Source organism: Crocuta crocuta, unplaced genomic scaffold, assembly GCF_008692635.1.
Source record: "Crocuta crocuta isolate KB4526 unplaced genomic scaffold, BGI_CrCroc_1.0 scaffold253, whole genome shotgun sequence".
Classification (NCBI taxonomy): domain Eukaryota; kingdom Metazoa; phylum Chordata; class Mammalia; order Carnivora; family Hyaenidae; genus Crocuta; species Crocuta crocuta.
This window is the reverse complement of record NW_027529451.1, coordinates 5,120,241-5,137,832: the sequence shown is the minus strand read 5'-3', so window position 1 is coordinate 5,137,832 and position 17,592 is coordinate 5,120,241. Positions and strand designations below refer to the sequence as shown.

The window sequence follows — 17,592 nt, the reverse complement described above, 5'->3', positions numbered from 1 at the left end:
AAAAAAAAGCCAGTGAATAACGATATCCTAAGTTTGAAAAACAACAAAAGAGATTAGTGAAAAACTGGGTTCATTTTCCCACCTTGCTTTTTAAAAGGCCTCAATATGTTTTTTTCATCTACCTGAAAATTAATATATATCAACCTATAGATTTTACTGCATTCAGTAAATGCATTCAGTAATTTGGCATTTTCCCTACTTAACTAGAATAAAGACAACTCTGAATCTTTGAAAGTATTGAATGAACAGCTACAATCTAAAGAAGTAGAACTTCTCCAGCTAAGGACAGAGGTGGAAACTCAGCAGGGTATGCCACTTATTTGTTACAAATGTTATAACGAAATCAGTACAGTTTTCCATTTATGTGTTATATCCATTACCAGTTTTCTATATCTGTATGCTAAGGCCTTAACTTATTTTATAATTTTAGGCTTACATTAATTTCTCTGAGCTGCTTTCACAAAATATCAGCCCCTTTTAACTTTTCCTTAGATACAAATTGCACTTTTCCTAGAGAAAATTTGATGGTTTTTGTTCAGGGCTAGTTTGTGATGAAGTAGATGAAGAAAGGAGTAGAATCCCATCCTTGTCAAAACATCTTGCCTGCTGGTATGTCCTGGCTTTTCCTTTCTACTGAACTTTTAGACGCACTGTCATGGAATAGTTACAAATACTTTTTTTTTTTTTTAATTTCTGAAAGCTGTTAAAATGTGCAGATGAGATGCTAGAGTGAAAAATTAGTTATGGAGCATATGGTTGGTATTGGCCTGTTCCCATGAACATTCTGATGAGACAAGCTGAAGAATAGGCCTCTGAGAGAGACCTTTTGATAGGAGATTGAAATGAACTCTCTTAGAGTATCTGGTTGGGAATTTTTCTAGGTAGGAAGTCCAAAGCCCTTAGTCAAGGGTAAGTCCAGTTGTATTGAGTTTCTACAGTGGAATGTTTATGAATAAATCATTTTGACATCATGTTCTAGGCCTGGCCTGATGGTCAAACTTTATACTCTCTGAAGGTACTAGATGGAGTGCTTAGCTACGTGAGTTTCAAGTTCCTCACTTCATTTAGTTTTATCGCTGTCTTAACCTTGACTTACATAGGTAGATTATTGACTTGTCTACAATTTGGTTAGTGTCGTATATTTTGAAGTTTCAGACTTACAAACTTATGCTTTAATGTAAACAGAAGATCAGGACTGGGGTGATTAATACATTCTAAAACAAGATTGGTAGGTTTTATATTCTCATTAGCATAGATCTTTGAACGTAATTATTTTTTTAAAACTGTTAATTGTGCATGTTTTATATTAGTTTTTGTATTACCTACATTTTATGAGTGTAATGAATTGCAACGAATGTAGAAGGCAGAAAATAACAATTTTAATGTCCATCCTTTTTTTAGTGATAAGGAATTTAAATCCACCTTCTTCAAACTGGGAGGTGGAAAAGTTGAGCTGTGACCTGAAGATCCATGGTTTGGAACAAGAGTTGGAACTGATGAGGAGAGAATGTAGTGATCTCAAAATACAGCTACAAAAAGCCAAACAAATGGTATTACAGAATTATTAAATTGAGAAATTCAGTATTCTCTGTGTGCTATCTGTAGGATTTGTAACTAAGGATTAAATCATAGATTTAATATATATTGTTGCTACTTAGAGAGTTATAGTCTCTGAATAATTCACTTTTATCTTCCCTTTTAGGCATTTTGTCTAAAATTGATGTACTGTATACTTATAGCATAATCCCAGAATTCATAATTTTGTTTAAAAAACTCATTAAAAAACTTTAGTTTATTAACTTATTAAAGGTATTCTCTCAAACTCCTTTCCTTCAATTTCCTTAACTCATTTTTTCCTGTAAAGTTTAAAGAGAACTCAAGTTTGAAGTTTATCATTTTGCTTAATAATTTGATTAGTGTAGATACTATAATATACAACTTAATTTTTAGAATTCTTTAAAAAAGGAAAAACTTGTTAGTCTAATTTTTAGAAGTTGAATGCTTTTGGGACGACTTTAATTTTTAACAGATAGCCGAGATTTTAATTGGGAAAAAGCAAAGAAAAAACTCTGCTGAGCTGCTAAAGTATGGTTAGCCTAAAGTCATCCACTAAAACACATGTTGCCTCTCAGGTCCTCACCAAGTCTGTTTACTAATACTTTACATTAGTTCTAACAGACTTAATTACAAGTTCAGATGTCATGACAGATAGTACTGAATGGAAAAAGAAGAAATAATAGTGAAGAAGAGTGTGAGAGCACATGCACCAAATGTAAAGTTTAAAATAGCTGTTCTGGGGGCGCCTGGGTGGCTCAGTCGGTTGAACATCCGACTTTGGCTCAGGTCATGAACACATGGTTCGTGGGTTCGAGCCTTGCGTCAGGCTCTGTGCTGACGGCCAGCTCAGAGCCTGGAGCCTGCTTCAGATTCTGTGTCTCCCTCTCTCTCTGACCCTCCCCTTCTCATGCTGTTTCTCTCTCAGAAATAAAACATTAAAAAAAAAATTTTAAATAAAATAGTTGTTATAAATAATAGCCAAAGTATGGAAAGAGCCCAATGTCCATCACCTAATGAATGGATAAAGAAGAGGTGGTATATATACACAGTGGACTATTAGCCATCAAAAAGAATGAAATATTGCCATTTGCAGTGACATGAATGGAGCTAGAGTATATTATGCTAAGCAAAGTCAGAGAAAGACAAATAGAGTACCATATGATTTCACTCGTGTGGAATTAAAAAAACAAAACAGATGAACATATTTTGGGGGGAGAGGGAAACCATTAGACTCTTAATGATAGAGAACAGATTGAGGGCTAAGGAAGGGTGGTGGGTGACAGGTCAGCTAGATGGGTGATGGGTATTAAGGAGTGGTGAATTACTGAATTCTACTCCTGAAACCAGTGTTGCACTGTGTGTTAACAAATTTGAATTTAAATAGAAATTTGGAAAAAATAATCTTAAAAAATTAGTTGTTAAAGAAATTGTCAAGGTTAGTAGTCTAGGGTCAAACAACCATTATATACTTTCCTGTATTTTAAATAACCAGTTAGATAATTATTTCTCATCTTAACCATTTTGCCCATCAAATCATTCTAAGTCCACATTGAGGAGCTGTGTCACCTACCCCAGGTTCCTCTTGGGATCCCAGTAACTGATAAAGGAACTACTTCCCACACTTCATGACTGCCCGCCAGCACACTGCCCCTGAATCCCAGCTGTCCTTAAAGGGAACTGATAGTTCTCTCTTCTGTAAAGTAGTCTTTATTGAAGGTGACCACCACTTCAGAATGAGCTGGGCATTAAGAATAATACAGCAGTCTACCTTGGCCTTTGCTAAATGAACTCCTCTGAACTGGACAATGAGAACTTGCTGTCAATCCCCCAGGCCTGATAAAGGGGAAATACTACAGAAATTACTGTCAATTCCTGTTAGAGCAAAATTCTTTTTTTCCTACTTGACATCTGAAGTTAACCACCGCCGTGCCTTTGAACCTGTGATTACATACCACAGTTCCTTCAAAGGCTTCAAGCATTCTGTCCTACAAACTTGTCTGGAGAAGTTAGCTAGCTGGCTGCCTGGCTGCTATGGTTGCTTGTTTATTTATATACTTTGTAAAAATTTTTTAATTTCACTTTTAAAAAAAATATAATTCCAGTATAGTTAGGATACAATTTTATATTAGTTTTAGGTGTACAATATAGTGATTCAGCAATGCTATACCTTACTAACTGCTCATCATGATAAGTGTACTCCTAATTCCCTTCACATATTTAACTCATCCCCACCCCCTTTGATAACCATCTATTTGTTCTCTATAGTTAAGAGTCTGGTTTGTCTCCTTTTTCTTTGTTCATTGGTTTTTAAATTCTTTGAGTAAAATCATATGGTATTTGTTTTTCTCTGGCTTATTTCACTTAGCATTATACTGTCTAGATACATCTATGTTGTTGCAGATGGCAAGATTTCATTCTCTTTTATGGCTGAATAGTAGTCTGTTTTATGCATACATACACACACATCCTCCTTATCCATATACTGATGAACACTGGGGCAGCTTCCATATCTTGGCTATTGTGAATAATGCCACAATTAAAATGGGGTGCATATATCCCTTACAATTACTGTTTTCATATTCTTTGAGTAAATACCCAGTAGTGGAATTACAGAATCATATGGTAATTCTATTTTTAACTTTTTGAGGAACTTCCCAAGTGTTTTCAAAGTGGCTACACCAGTTTGCATTCCCACCAGCACACACGAGGGTTCCTTTTTCTCCACATCCTTGCCAACATTTGTCTGTTTTTTATTTTAGCCATTCTGACAAGTGTGAGGTGATATCTCAGTATGGTTTTGATTTGCATTTCCAGATGAAGAGTGATGTTGAGTATATTTTCATGTGTCTGTTGGCCATCTGGATGTCTTTGGAGAAATGTCTGTTAATATCTTTTGTCCAGTTTTTATTGGATTATTTGCTCCTTCTCTTGTTCATTGATGTATCACATTGATTGGGGAGTATTGAATCACCCTTGGATCCTAGGAATAAAATCTACTTAGTCATGGTGAATGAATTTTTAATGTAGTATAGCATTCAGTTTGCGAGTGTTTTGTTAAGGATTTTTGCAACTATGTCCATCAGCAGAATTGGCCTGTAATTCCCTTTTTTGTGTAGTGTCTGGTTTTGGTACCAGGGTAATGTTGGCCTCATAGAAATAGAATGTTTTCAGAAGCTTTCTTCTATTTTTGGAATAGTTTGTGAGAAATAGGTATTAATTCTTCTTTAAATGTTTAATAAAACTCACCTTTGAAGCCATCTGGTCCTGGACTTGTGTTTGTTGGGAATTTTTTGATTGTTCAATTTCATTGCTGGTAATTGGTCTGTTCAAATTTTCTGATTTCAGTTTTGGGAGGTTATCTGTTTCTAGGAACTTCTCCATTTTTTCTAGGTTGTTAGCATATTATTTTTCATAATCTCTTACAATCCTGTGTATTTCTGTAGTGTTGGTTGTTATTTCTCCTTTTTTATATCTGATTTTGTTTTGAGTCTGGTTTTTTTGTTTTTGTTTTTGTTTTTTAATGAATCTTGCTGAAGGTTTACCAATTTTGTTGGTCTTCTCAGAGTACCAGCTCCTGGTTTTCTTGATCTGCTCTGTTGTGTTTTTAGTTTCTATTTCATTTATTTCTGCTGTAATCTTTATTGTTTTCTTCCACCTACTGGTTTGGGGTTTTGCTCTCCTTTTCAATTCTTTTAGGTGTCAGGTTAGGTTGTTTGAGATTTTTCTTGCATTATCAGGTAGACCTGTATTGCTATAAACTTCCCTCTTACAGTAGCTTTTGCTGAATCCAAAAGATTTTGGACTGTTGTATTTTCATTTCTATTTGTTTTCATGTATTTTTGATTTCCTCTTTGATTTCTTACTTGACCCATTCATTGTTTAATAGCATGTTATTTAACCTCCCTGTGTTGTATTTTTCCAGATTTTCTCTTGTGGTTGATTTGTAGTTTCATAGCACTGTGGTTGGAAAAGCTGCATGCTATGACTTCAGTCTTTATGAATTTGTTTCACTTATTTTGTTGCCTAATAGGAGATCTGTTCTGGAGAATGTTCCATGTGCACTTGACAAGAATGTGTATTATTCTGTTTTAGGATGGAATGTTCTGAATATATTGGTTAGATGCATCTGGTCCAATGTGTCATTCAGAGCCACTGTTTTCTTGTTGATTTGCTGTTTGGGTGATCTGTCCATTGATACAAGTGGAATATTAATGTTCCCTACTATTATCATATTACTATCGATTACTTCCTTTTGTTTGTTATTATCTGCTGTATGTATTTGAGTGCTTCCACATTAAGTGCATAAATATTTACAATTCTTATATTGTTGAATTGTTCCATTTATGATTATATAGTGTCCTTTTTCTGTTGTCTTTTTTTTTTAATGTATACTTATTTATTTTGAAAGAGACAGAGACAGTGTGAGCAGGAGAGGAGTAGAGAGAGAAGGAGACAGAGAGAGTCCCAAGCAAACTATACACTGTGAGTGCAAAGCCCGACACGGGGTTCAAACCCACGAAACAGTAAGAACATGACCTGAGCCGAAACAGAGTCAGACACTTAACCAACTGAGCCACCCAGTTGTCTTTGTTTCAGTCAGTTTTGTCCCATAAAAGTATTGCTAACCTGTTTTTTTCCCCCACTACCATTTGTATGACAAATGCTTTTCCATCCCTTTACTTTCAATCTGCATTTGTCTTTAGTTCTATAATGAGCCTCGTAGGCAGCCCATAGATGGATTTTTTAATCCATTCCATCACCCTATGTCTTTTTATTGTACCATTCAGTCCATTTATATTCCAAGCAATTATTGATAGGTATGTACTTACTGCCATTTTTTATTAGTTTTTTAAAGTTTACATCCAAGTTAGTTACCGTATAGTGCAACAGTGATTTCAGGAGTAGATTCCTTAATGCCCCTTACCCATTTAGTCCATCCCCCCTCCCACAACCACTCCAGTAATCTTCTGTTTGTTCTCCATATTTAAGTCTCTTATGTTTCTGTCCCCCTCCCTGTTTTTATATTATTTTTGCTTCCCTTCCCTTATGTTCATCTTTGTCTTTGTATCTTAAAGTCCTCATATGAGTGAAGTCATATGATATTTGTCTTTCTCTGACTAATTTCGCTTAGCATGGTACACTCTAGTTCCATCCACGTAGTTGCAAATGGCAAGATTTCATTCTTTTTGATTGCCAAATAATACTCCATTGTGTATTTATATATGTATCACATCTTCTTTATCCATTCATCCATCGATGGACATTGGCCTCTTTCCATACTTTGATTATTGTTGATAGTGTTGCTATAAACATTGGGGTGCATGTGTCCCTTTGAAACAGCATATGTGTATACTTATTGCCATTCTATTACCTGTTAATGGTTGTTTTTGTAGTTCTGCTCTGTTACTTCTCTTGTATTCTCCTGGTTTGCTGACTTTCTACAGTGATGCTCTTTATTTTTTGCATATCTATCAGTGGATTTTGCAACTTGTAGTACCATTATTTTTGCATATAACATTTTATGCATATGGCAGTCAGTGGTCACTTAAGTTTGAATCCAGTATTTACTCCTCTTCACCTAATGTTTTAGTATCTGGTGTCATATTTTACATCCTTTTATTTTGTGAATTCCTTGGCTGGTTTTTATAGATACAAATTCTACTGTTTTTGTGCTCCTTTCTTTTTTTATTCCTACTAATGGTCTTTCTTTCCACTCAAAGTGTCCCCTTTAACCTTTCTTGTACGGTTGGTTTAGTGGTGATGAATTCCTTTAACCTTTGTTTAGAGAACCATTTATCTCTTCAGTGATAATCTTTGCTCTTTCTAGTGTTATTTGCTGCAGGGTTTTTTTTCTTTCAGCATTTTGGATGTATCATGCTACTCCCTTCTGGCCTGCAGACTTTCTGGTGAAAAATCAGCTGGTAGCCACATGGGGGTTCCCATGTATGTGTGTTCTCTTGCTGCATTTAAAATTCTTATCACTACCTTTTGCCGTTGTAGTTACGATGTGTCTTGCTGTCCACCTCTTGGATCGATTTTATTGGGGGCTTTATGTGCCTCCTCTATCTGGGTTTCTGTTTCTTCACTCAAATTCGGGAAATTTTCAGCTTCCCAAATTTATTTCTTCAAATAAACTTTGTCCCCGTTTCATTCTCTTCTCTCCTTGTCATGTCCTTAGGGTATAAATATTATTACACTTGATGGTGTCACTGAACTCCCTATGTCTTTTCATTTATTATTATGATTTTTCCTTTCTTCTGTTCAGCTTGATTGCTTTCCATTACTCTGTCCTTCAGGTCACTTATCCTTTCTTCTTTCTCCAGTGCACTGTTTCATCTAGTACATTTCTAATTTCAGTTATTGATTTCTTCAGCTCTTATGGTTTATATTTTTATGGTTTCTGTCTCTTTTGTAAGGATGTCACTGAGGCCGTCCACTCTTCTCAAGTCTAGTGAATATCTTTATGACTATTATTTTAAATACTCCATCATCCATATTACTTCTTCTCTGTTTTGTTTAGGTCTCTTGCTATGAACTTGTCCTTTTCTTTCTTTTGGGACATAATTCTGTGTCTCTTAATTTTGTTTGTTTCTATGTGTTAGGAAAGTCAGCTATGTCTCCAGCTCTTGAAATAGTGGCATTATGAAGAAGAGGTCCTGTAGTGCCATATAGTACAATGTCCCCTGTTCACCAGAACCTCACATTTCAGGAGCATCTCCTGCTCCTTACTGTTTGGGCCAAGCCACTTTTACCTTCAGTCATCTGCAATGCCCTTCTTTGCCTCTTGTGGTAGGGTCTGGTCCCTGTGTTAGTGGGCCAGTCTAGGGCAGCCTTGGCCTTCAGTCATAGCATACCAGGCTTTCCCGAGAGATGCAGTAGCCCTGAACTTCAGAGCAAAACTTTCCCTGTGTTGTGCCTTCAGAAGATTTTGTTGGTGGGCAGGCCCTGTAGTCAGACCAGATGTCTACCCCCTACTCATTGCTCCAGCTGCAGCCAGACTGGTGTGTGTGTGGTTCTTTGCCTGTCTCCCCAGGGCAGGAGTCACTTTTGCAGTGGTGCTGGCCCCTCTCAGGGCTGACTGCACAGCTCCAGGGTTGTAGTACCCCTTTGGATGGGTTCCAGACAAGGACATATTGAAAGGAACAGATCCATAGGAAAATGTTGGGGGAGGGCATATGGTGTTAGCATGGTTTGAGTGGGAGGGGTCTACTGTGGGAGGGGAGCTGTAGCTGCTTTTGAGAATTGTTTTATGGTTGGTGTGGCGGGGGGAGTCCCCAGGAGAGTGTGGGGAGCAGTACATTCAGTGCCAGCAAGGTCTGTGCTGGTTGGTTGTGGGAGGGTACCTGCTGCTGCCCAAAACTGGAAGCTGGTTGGGTTGGAGAGGGCAGAACTGCAGAAGCATGGGGGCAGGCTATCAGCCAGCTAGGTGGAGAGTGTGCTGCACTGGTCTTGCATGTATCCATGTCCCCAGGGGGAGGAAGTAGCACACAGCAGCTCTCTTCTTCTTGAAGAAGTCTCCCAGTGATCCCTGCTCCTTCAGCACATGCTCCAAGATTAGTAAACTAATCTCTCTGCCGTATATACATGAAGCCTTTTTCACAGTGCTACTGTATCTTCTTGGGTTTCATTGTCCTGTCTCTTCAAGGGCGGGGATTCTGTTTCCTCTTGCCCTCCCCTCTCTCCCAGAGCTGAGCTCACTGATTTGTCAAGTCCCAGGTTTTAAGCCCCGCTGATTGTAAGAACTTGGGAAATTAGGCCCCTCTGGTTTTCAAAGCCAAATGTTACAGGGATTCTTTGGCGATTTGTCTTCCCTGTGTGTGTTCCCCTGCCTGGGGTACCTAGTGTGAGGGTGAGTGGTTTTCTCCTTTCTCTGTGCCTACAATGTTCCTCCCTCCTTCAGATAGACCCATGGGTCCATTTAGCTCCAGATGGCATCTCTGCTCTTCCTACCTCTTCAATATGGTCTCTTCTTTACCTTTTGCTGTGGAGAATCTGTTCTGCCATTCCTCAGGTCATTTTGTCGGTTATTTACACTGATGTGGATGTTAACTGGTTGTATCTGTGGAGCAAGGTGAGCTTACGATCCTCCTACTTTGCCATCTTCTTTAGAGGCTTCTTTTTAAAAAGATAAACTTGCAAGAAAGGACCTGTACCTTGTAGCTCTGAATTCTAATTGTCAGTAAATAGAGAAAGGAAATTGATAGCTTTTTATATAATGAGTATTTCCTTAGAGTAAGGAAGCAGTACCATGGCATTGTAAAAACTTGGCTCATAATTATGGTGTTGTTAATTAATTATGTAAAGTTAGGAATATCATTTAATTCTTCTGAACTTGTTTTCTTTAAGTAGACTTTTAAATACTGTTTTTAAATGAAGGTTAGATAGTATTTAACACATTTTGCATAGTGCCTAGTATATAGTATATTTATTACGTGAATGTGTTTCAAAAAAAAAAAACTTAAGGTAATCCAGAAAAGCAAAACTGTTAAGGGTGTATGTGTATAGTTCAGTTATTAGTTACTCTTTTCCACTAGATGGTGCTAGGGCATAAATTTAGTTTAACTCATCATAAATTATAGAAACACATTTAAAGATAGAAGAAACTTTAGAAATCATGTTTCACTTACTGCTGAAATGGTATCTGAAGGAGTAAGAAACTTAAGAGTTTAAGATTAATTAAAAGGATTTTTCTTTTTTTTTAAATTTAAGACTTGGTCCTTGACCTACGTAGGAATTTATTTGGCAGGGATAGGGAAGATTTAAAACTAAAAAATGGTTACAGCTGAGATAAAGAAATGAACCAGAAAAAGGAAGAGTGGAATGCTTAATGCAAATTTATAGGAGGTTCCAAGTTGAAATTAAAAGTGTGAATTAGCATCTCTGTGTTGACATAACAGTAAGATATTTTGTTTTTGGGGTTTTTTTTACTCAGTTGATTACTGTTTGGTATTAATGAGGTCAAGTTTCCAGGATCAGTTCTACTATGGCCCTTTTAGACTTTATATATCCCCCATATTCCAGTCATTTATATTTAGAAAAGATCCTTTGGGGAAAGAAAAAGACACTAGACCCAAAGAAGTTTAGAAAACACTGGTTCTGTAAAATGGAGTTGGTATAGAGGTCTAAGGCACCTAATAATAACCCATTTAGCTATTCACTGTATGCTGTTGTATACCAGAGGTTCTGAGAAGTTCCATAGTATAGAAATGTGTTTGACTTGAACAGTGTTTCCCAGTATTTTGTAGCCATGGGCCCCTGTATATGTGAAACTCCCACATCATAAAGTACTAGTTTGGGAAACAGATGTATACCTAACAATTATAACTTTAATACTTTTTAAATGACAGGATCCGTCTCAGGAGGACAATCTGAAGAGCAGTGATCTCCAAAGACTGAGCATTTCAAGGTATGAACATTCTTCAGAATTCAAAAATAACACATTGTATATAAGTTACCTAGATTTCTGTTGTGATTTAACTTTAAAAATGAATGGATACTATTTGGGCACTGCATGTAATCTCCGATCACAGTGGATTTATAAAAACATTTAACTGTTCTTTAGCAGTAGGTTTGAACTTTAGTAGAAAAATACATATTGTGATGCCATATGTGAAGCAAAATTTTTGAACACTCGATATTTTAGATTTTTAAGGAGCTGTCTAGAAAGTGTTCTGCAATAAATCCTGATTTTGTACTTGAAGAATTAAACATGTCCATATACGGTAATCCCACCTTAAGGGCAAATTTGGACCACCTTAGTCTTTGGTATAACATAAATTTTAAAAGAACTGTCCTCTTGGGGTAAAAACAAAAGTAGCTATCAGAGTTCATGTATGCTACTTTAACCCTTTTTTCTTAAATATATGTCATTTTTACTTAAGTAACAAGTACTGTGTTTTAAATTATCTGATTTTAGCAGCTCTTCTCTAGAAGGATAGTTTCATCCAATGAAAAATAGTGAGTTGACTTCACTGCTTGATCATTTGGCTTCCAAAGTTTACTGAGCAAAAGTAAACAATGTGAAATGGCTCATACCTGTTCCTACCAAAACCTGATTGAGAGAAATGATCAACTAGGGCAAAATTGTAGGATTGCAGCCAATCTTCTAGATCCAGGGATAGGCAAAGTTTTTCTTTATAGGGCCAGAGTCTTTTAGGCTTTAGGGAATTATAACAATTACCATAACAATTCTAATTAATAAACTGCCATTTGAACAGCTAGTCAGTTATGCCTTCAAGTTTCATCCAGCTTTATAGCAAGGAAGTTTTTCTTTTTTAAACAGTGTGTCTAGTTCAGTGTCCGTGTAAATTCTTTCTCAACGTTGTCTTTTTTTTATTTAAATCAAAGTTACCTTTTTTCCTGTCAGCCTAGGTTTTCCTTTAATTTGTTACGTTTATCATTTTTATAAACCTCTTCAAACCATTTTTGGAAAAAAGCAGGGAACAAAAAATGTATTAAAATCAGAGTAGGTCAAATAAAGGGGCTAACCTATATAGTGTATTAGAAGTACATGATACAGAATGAGACGCCTGCTTCTTTTCATGGGAAATTTTACGTAAATTTGGGTCACATCTACTGAGAATAACTGGAAAAACTGGTCCCCTCAAAATGTCTCTGGAGACACCGTATAAGTAATAACACAGTAAAGAAAACACCAGGATTTAGAGGAGGATGAAGGTCCAAGGAGGTGAGTCTACCTTTTGAGGCTGCTGGATTAGATATGTAACTGTGGCTTCAAAGTGCACTTTTGAATTCTCTTCAGTATTAATTCAGGGTATCAGCTGAGTGAGACAGTTTTTAGACAGAATTACCTTCAGTTGTTAGCTGTAGAAGTTACTTGTGTGCTACAAGAACTGTATGATGTCCTACTGGTTTCCTAGTGTTCAAGTTGTATGTATGGCTTTTTACAAGTTGGTTTGCATTTATTTTATGTAAGCAGTATGGATTGCCAAACGGATTAGGTTTCCCTCTTCCGGTTTCTGACTAGAAAACTAACAGCCACATTTGTAGCTTACCCTTGGTATACCCTGTATCATTCATTTCTATGTTACCTGCATTTTGTCTTGTTTTGCCTTCACCTTCTCATGCATACCTATTTCTAGTCTAGTCAGTCCTGTGTTTTATTAATATTTGTAAGTTACCTCATCACTTTTAAGTAGAACAATTCATATTGATTATTACAGTAGCAAAAAGTACATAGGAATGTTTCCATAAAACTTTTAAGTACAATTTTACATAGTTTTAAGGATTATTCTTCAGTTATTTGTAAATACCCCTTTGTGGGAACACTTTTTTCATTTTTCTTCCATCATGTATTGGCAGGCAGATGAGGTACTGCACTGTTTCCCTAATGTAATTACTGGAGGCCTTTACTCTATACAACATCATTTAACAGTAACAGTCCTATCAGAAATTTGGCCATTTCCTGCCAGTGTTCATTTGTTATTAGCTTTAGGTTGTTGCACTCAGTTCTTAAACTAATGAAGGTATGGGGTAAACTTGAACTTCTTAAAATGTAAATCTTTAGTTTAGAAAATATGGATTAATATTTTTCAAATTGTGCTGTGTTCCTTTAGTCATTGTGAAATTTTGTGAGTTAAGAGTATTTATAAAAATACTGAATAAAACAGAACATACCAGAGTATATTACACATAATAAGGGTGTAAGTATGGTTTCTTATAACTTGGTTCTTTGGGTTGCAGTGTAAATTGGTTCCTTGTGTGCCCCACAATCAAAAATGTCTGAAAGATACTTGGTTATGGGGAATCACAGTGGTCAAAATGTAGATTTCTAAGTCTTTAGCTTTTGGGTAAGACTTTCATACTTTGTAGTTCTTCTGGGTGATAGAATAGTTCAGTCAATTTTCAGAAGCTAAAGAAAAATAGTATAGGTGAAGTAAACAATTAAGTTGATTTTTCCTATACAAGGAATATTCCTTTCAGTATTAAATGTATATTGTCAATGAAGAAAACTGGTCTTTTACACAGTTTGTAAGTAGCGCGTGTATCTCATGGAGATATGGATAAGCAAGCTTAATTACATTTAAATTTTAGAGGGTTAAGATTTTATACTGGGGCTAAGAAGATTGTGTTGGCAGTCAGTATGTTGTAGGTGCTTGGTAGTAAATGTCTAATGAAGAGGATGGTGGTGATGATATAAAAACATGTTACCCCAAAATGGCAGCAGTCATTAGATTATTAAAAGATGGCTTTGATCAGCAACATGTTAGAGTATGGAGTAAGTTCTTGTGTTTCCTCACAAGGAAAATGTGGTTACCCAGTTTGCCAAGCTGGTGTGAGAACATGGGTGAAATGCTCAGCCATCATTATTTTGTTTCATCTATTTTATTTTTTTAGGGTTCTCCTTGGGATGCTTTAGTGTTGTATCTCAGTGTTCCAAGTAGGATTATCATTTTTTATAGGTGAAAGAAAATGTGTGTATGTATGTCATTTAGAGCAAAATTTAACTTTGTTCACACTACTGGTTTGGGGGAGGTGGGGTGGTAAAGCCAGACTATACGATCTCAAAAATACCTAGATAAATGACGGTTAGTTGGAACTCTGCCAAAGATTTGTGGATGACAACTTGCCTTTTCCAGTCTCAAGTAATGATTTAAAAAATTTTTAATTCTACTTGTACAGAATATTTAACACTGAAGACTATAGCACCTTAATATTAACTTTAAAGTGACTGTGATTGCTTTGTTAATCCACAAGAGGGAGAGCTTATACTTAGTAATTTAGACTTTTTAAAAATCTGTTTTTAATTCATATGACTTTAAGGGCAAAAGACTTAGATGTATTTTAAAGTTGGTGACCTAGATTTTAGTTTAACTAGTTTATAAGTAGTCTTCATTGAATTGGAAAATGTGTATTAGACACTGCTTTAACACTTCTGTTATAATTGTCTTTTATTGTACATGTTTAGCTATTTTGAATGATTAAATGTGTATGTTATTCTAGGATCCAAACACAGTCTTCAGTATTTAGTTTTCTCCAAGTCAGGTACTTACTTACCATCTCATGACAATAATTAAACACTATTTTTAAACCGTATATTCATATCATGACTGTCTGCATGCATTAGCACATGTACAGCACTTACACTTACTGCTGGGTAACATAACTCTCTGGAAAGCATACTGAATGCCCAGAATTGCAACAAGGAACCAACAACCCTTCACACTTAAGACAGGTTCCTATGTGAAACATTTATTGTAGCATACAGCTCAGATGTTTACTGGTGAAGTAAAGTGGTTAACTAATTTTTGCGAAGTAATTATTTCACACTTATCAAAAACCTGCAAAAAGCCTGTGATTTTTATAATAGACTGCTGTTTGACAGATAACATTCACAATAGATTAAAACATGTAGATTTTTTCCAAAAGCACTATAAAGTTTATTCTGTTTCTATTGAAAGAATTGTGATTGGAGTGGAATAGAAATATCTTGCCAAAAATGTATGTATACTTACATTCCATGTAATTATTCTTGAGTAGATGTGTTGCTTCATAATTAGGATATTAGATACCAAGATATTATCCCTTGGTTTAAAGGTTTTTGTTCACAGCTAGATAAAAATTGAAGCATGAAATACCATTTTCTAATTTTATTTACTTATTATCAAGTTTACACCAATATCTTTAAGGGGCTATAATGGTTGTTTGAATACTGTGAGATCAGTTCTTAATATTTCACATATTCTTGTACAGCAAAGTAAGAACATATATTGAAGAATTTCAGTTCAGTTAGTTGGCAATTAAAAACCTAAATAAAGAAAATAATGAATATCCAAATAATATTTAATGGAAGAATGAAACTTTTACAGATTAGGTTTAAAATAGCTAATTTGTAACTGCTCAGATCCTTGAAGTAAAATACTTTTAATTATGAAAATGAGAGGCATTTGTGAAGTTTTTAATTTCTGGTTCATATAATTCTCTCGCTCTCCTTCTCTAGCTTCTTTTCCCTTACCAGGAAATCATCTGGCTCTTTCTGTCTTGTGCTGTCATGTCACATTGGTTTAGAACCAACAATATGAGACAGCCCAGTCAAACATAAAAGAATGGAATGCATGAAACCTAAATTTTATTTTGATGTGGGTTTAGGGATATATTCACAATATTCACAATTCAGTGTCAAAACCGAATAATCAAGAGATAAATACAAATTAAAACTGTATACATAAATAAATGTCACTATTTTTTATCAGATTTGCAAATTAAGAACATTCTCCTTCACTCAAAAAGTATGATAGTAACACCACTGCACATTATGAGCTGTAATGAAAACCTCAATTCTGAGAACTCTAAGAAACTTGGTGATAATACTTCTTTTTGTTAAATACCCTTCCATTTAGTATAGTTCAATTAGTGGCTAGAAATTAGATCAGTATTATTATTATTATTATTAAGATCTTTTCACTTGTCCTAATGCCCTAATTATATTTCAGTTATTTAATGAGGAAGTTTAGTTTCGTTTGTATCACCTCAAAACTAACTGCAGCAGAAATGCAGATATGCTTCTTTCTGTTTTAAAGTTACTCCTTTCTGTCCATAAAGAAAATAAACATCAACTTTTTAAAAATCTGTATTTCAGTGATAATATGCAAAACGCATACTGGGAACTGAAGAGAGAAATGTCTAATTTACATTTAGTGACTCAAGTACAAGCTGAACTACTAAGAAAACTGAAAACCCCAACTACAATCAAGAAAGGCAAGTAAATGTTGGCTGGAAACCACTGATTCCAGCCAAACAGCTTGAAGAGCAACTGGCTATCGTTTATCAAAATCTCATCAGATGATTTTGATAAGCCAAAGTATATATAGTATGTTCACAGCCTACCTATTCTCTGCTCGGGCTTCATTCTCATACTGGTCAACTTCACACATAAAGGTGTTGCTGATGTGTTTTTTCTTCGGTACTGTATTCTTTTCCCCTTGTGGCTTTTTTTCTCAGCCAAGTGTTGCTTATGTGTATAAGGCTGAGGTGTTAAGTTTGCTCTAGCTGACCTTTTACCACAACTCCTCCTTATATTTAAAAAAAAAAAAAAAGGCATCAAGACATCAAAAGCTATTTTTCATTCCAGTGCTAGAGAATATATCGAAGACCTAGCTCTTTAAATTAGTTTTGAAAAAAATAACTGATGCATAATTTGAGTTGTTTTCCTTTGGTAAACTTAATTTTCCTTCCCATAAAGGATAGACTGTTTAGAATGGTAACTATGTGTTATCCCACTATCCCTTTCAAGGAAACAAAGAATTTTCATCGATCTGCTTTTCATATTAACTGCTTGGCTGACTACACTTTTTTAATTTTGGGCCTAACCTAGTAGTTAGCGGCTACTTTACCAAAACTCTTACTATACCTCAGAGAAGTCAGTACATCCATACCTTTTATTACAGAATTTTATTTCTGAAAAGTTGTATAATATAAATTTGTCTGAAAATTTATTTTAAGGAATTAGATGTGACTTTTGGTAAGAAAAAAAAAAATCACCACCACCCTTAATTTAAAATGATATGCACCTTGGATTGTCCCTAAAGAGGGCACAAGAGAAATGTATTTTAGAAATCTCCTCAGGAGTGTTTACTAGTAGGGAAAAAGGAAAACTAAAATAAAAATCCCTTTCAGTTTCTAGAGAGTAATTTATGAATCAGGCAGGCTCCAACTTAATTTATGGTTCATTTTGCCCTTGAGTTTTCCAATGACCAGGGGTCCTTATGAGGCAAATGTGTGTCAATTGGTAGAGGTAAAACTTCTCTTAAAAGGAATGCAGAACAATTTTGCAGGGAGTTTTTAGGAAGACTTTGTTTATATAACAGATACAGTTTTCAGAGAATAAAATGCTCTTTCCACATTTGGAAACAGCTCATTCTTGTGTCCCTTGTGAGTTGGTGAAGGATAAATCTTTTGGTATAGCGAACCGAAAGCTCCCTAGTGCACACTGAGCATGGCAGGCTCAAGGCTACGGCTCCTCACCACAACTCCATGCTTTCTGGAGTAGAGACAGACTAGATCATCTTTCTTCCT

General features: G+C 35.5%; 1 protein-coding gene across 3 annotated transcripts in view; it reads left to right on the top strand.

Annotated features, from left to right (window-relative positions):
- Window positions 1–17,592, top strand: part of AZI2 (5-azacytidine induced 2) — a 43,336-nt gene that overhangs the window by 22,858 nt on the left and 2,886 nt on the right. For all 3 annotated transcript variants that reach the window (XM_077760742.1, XM_077760741.1, XM_077760743.1), the window contains exons 4-7: window positions 208–307; window positions 1,402–1,550; window positions 10,905–10,963; window positions 16,157–16,275. In XM_077760742.1, the coding sequence (XP_077616868.1) occupies window positions 208–307; window positions 1,402–1,550; window positions 10,905–10,963; window positions 16,157–16,275 (427 nt within the window). The remainder of the gene's footprint in view (window positions 1–207; window positions 308–1,401; window positions 1,551–10,904; window positions 10,964–16,156; window positions 16,276–17,592) is intronic.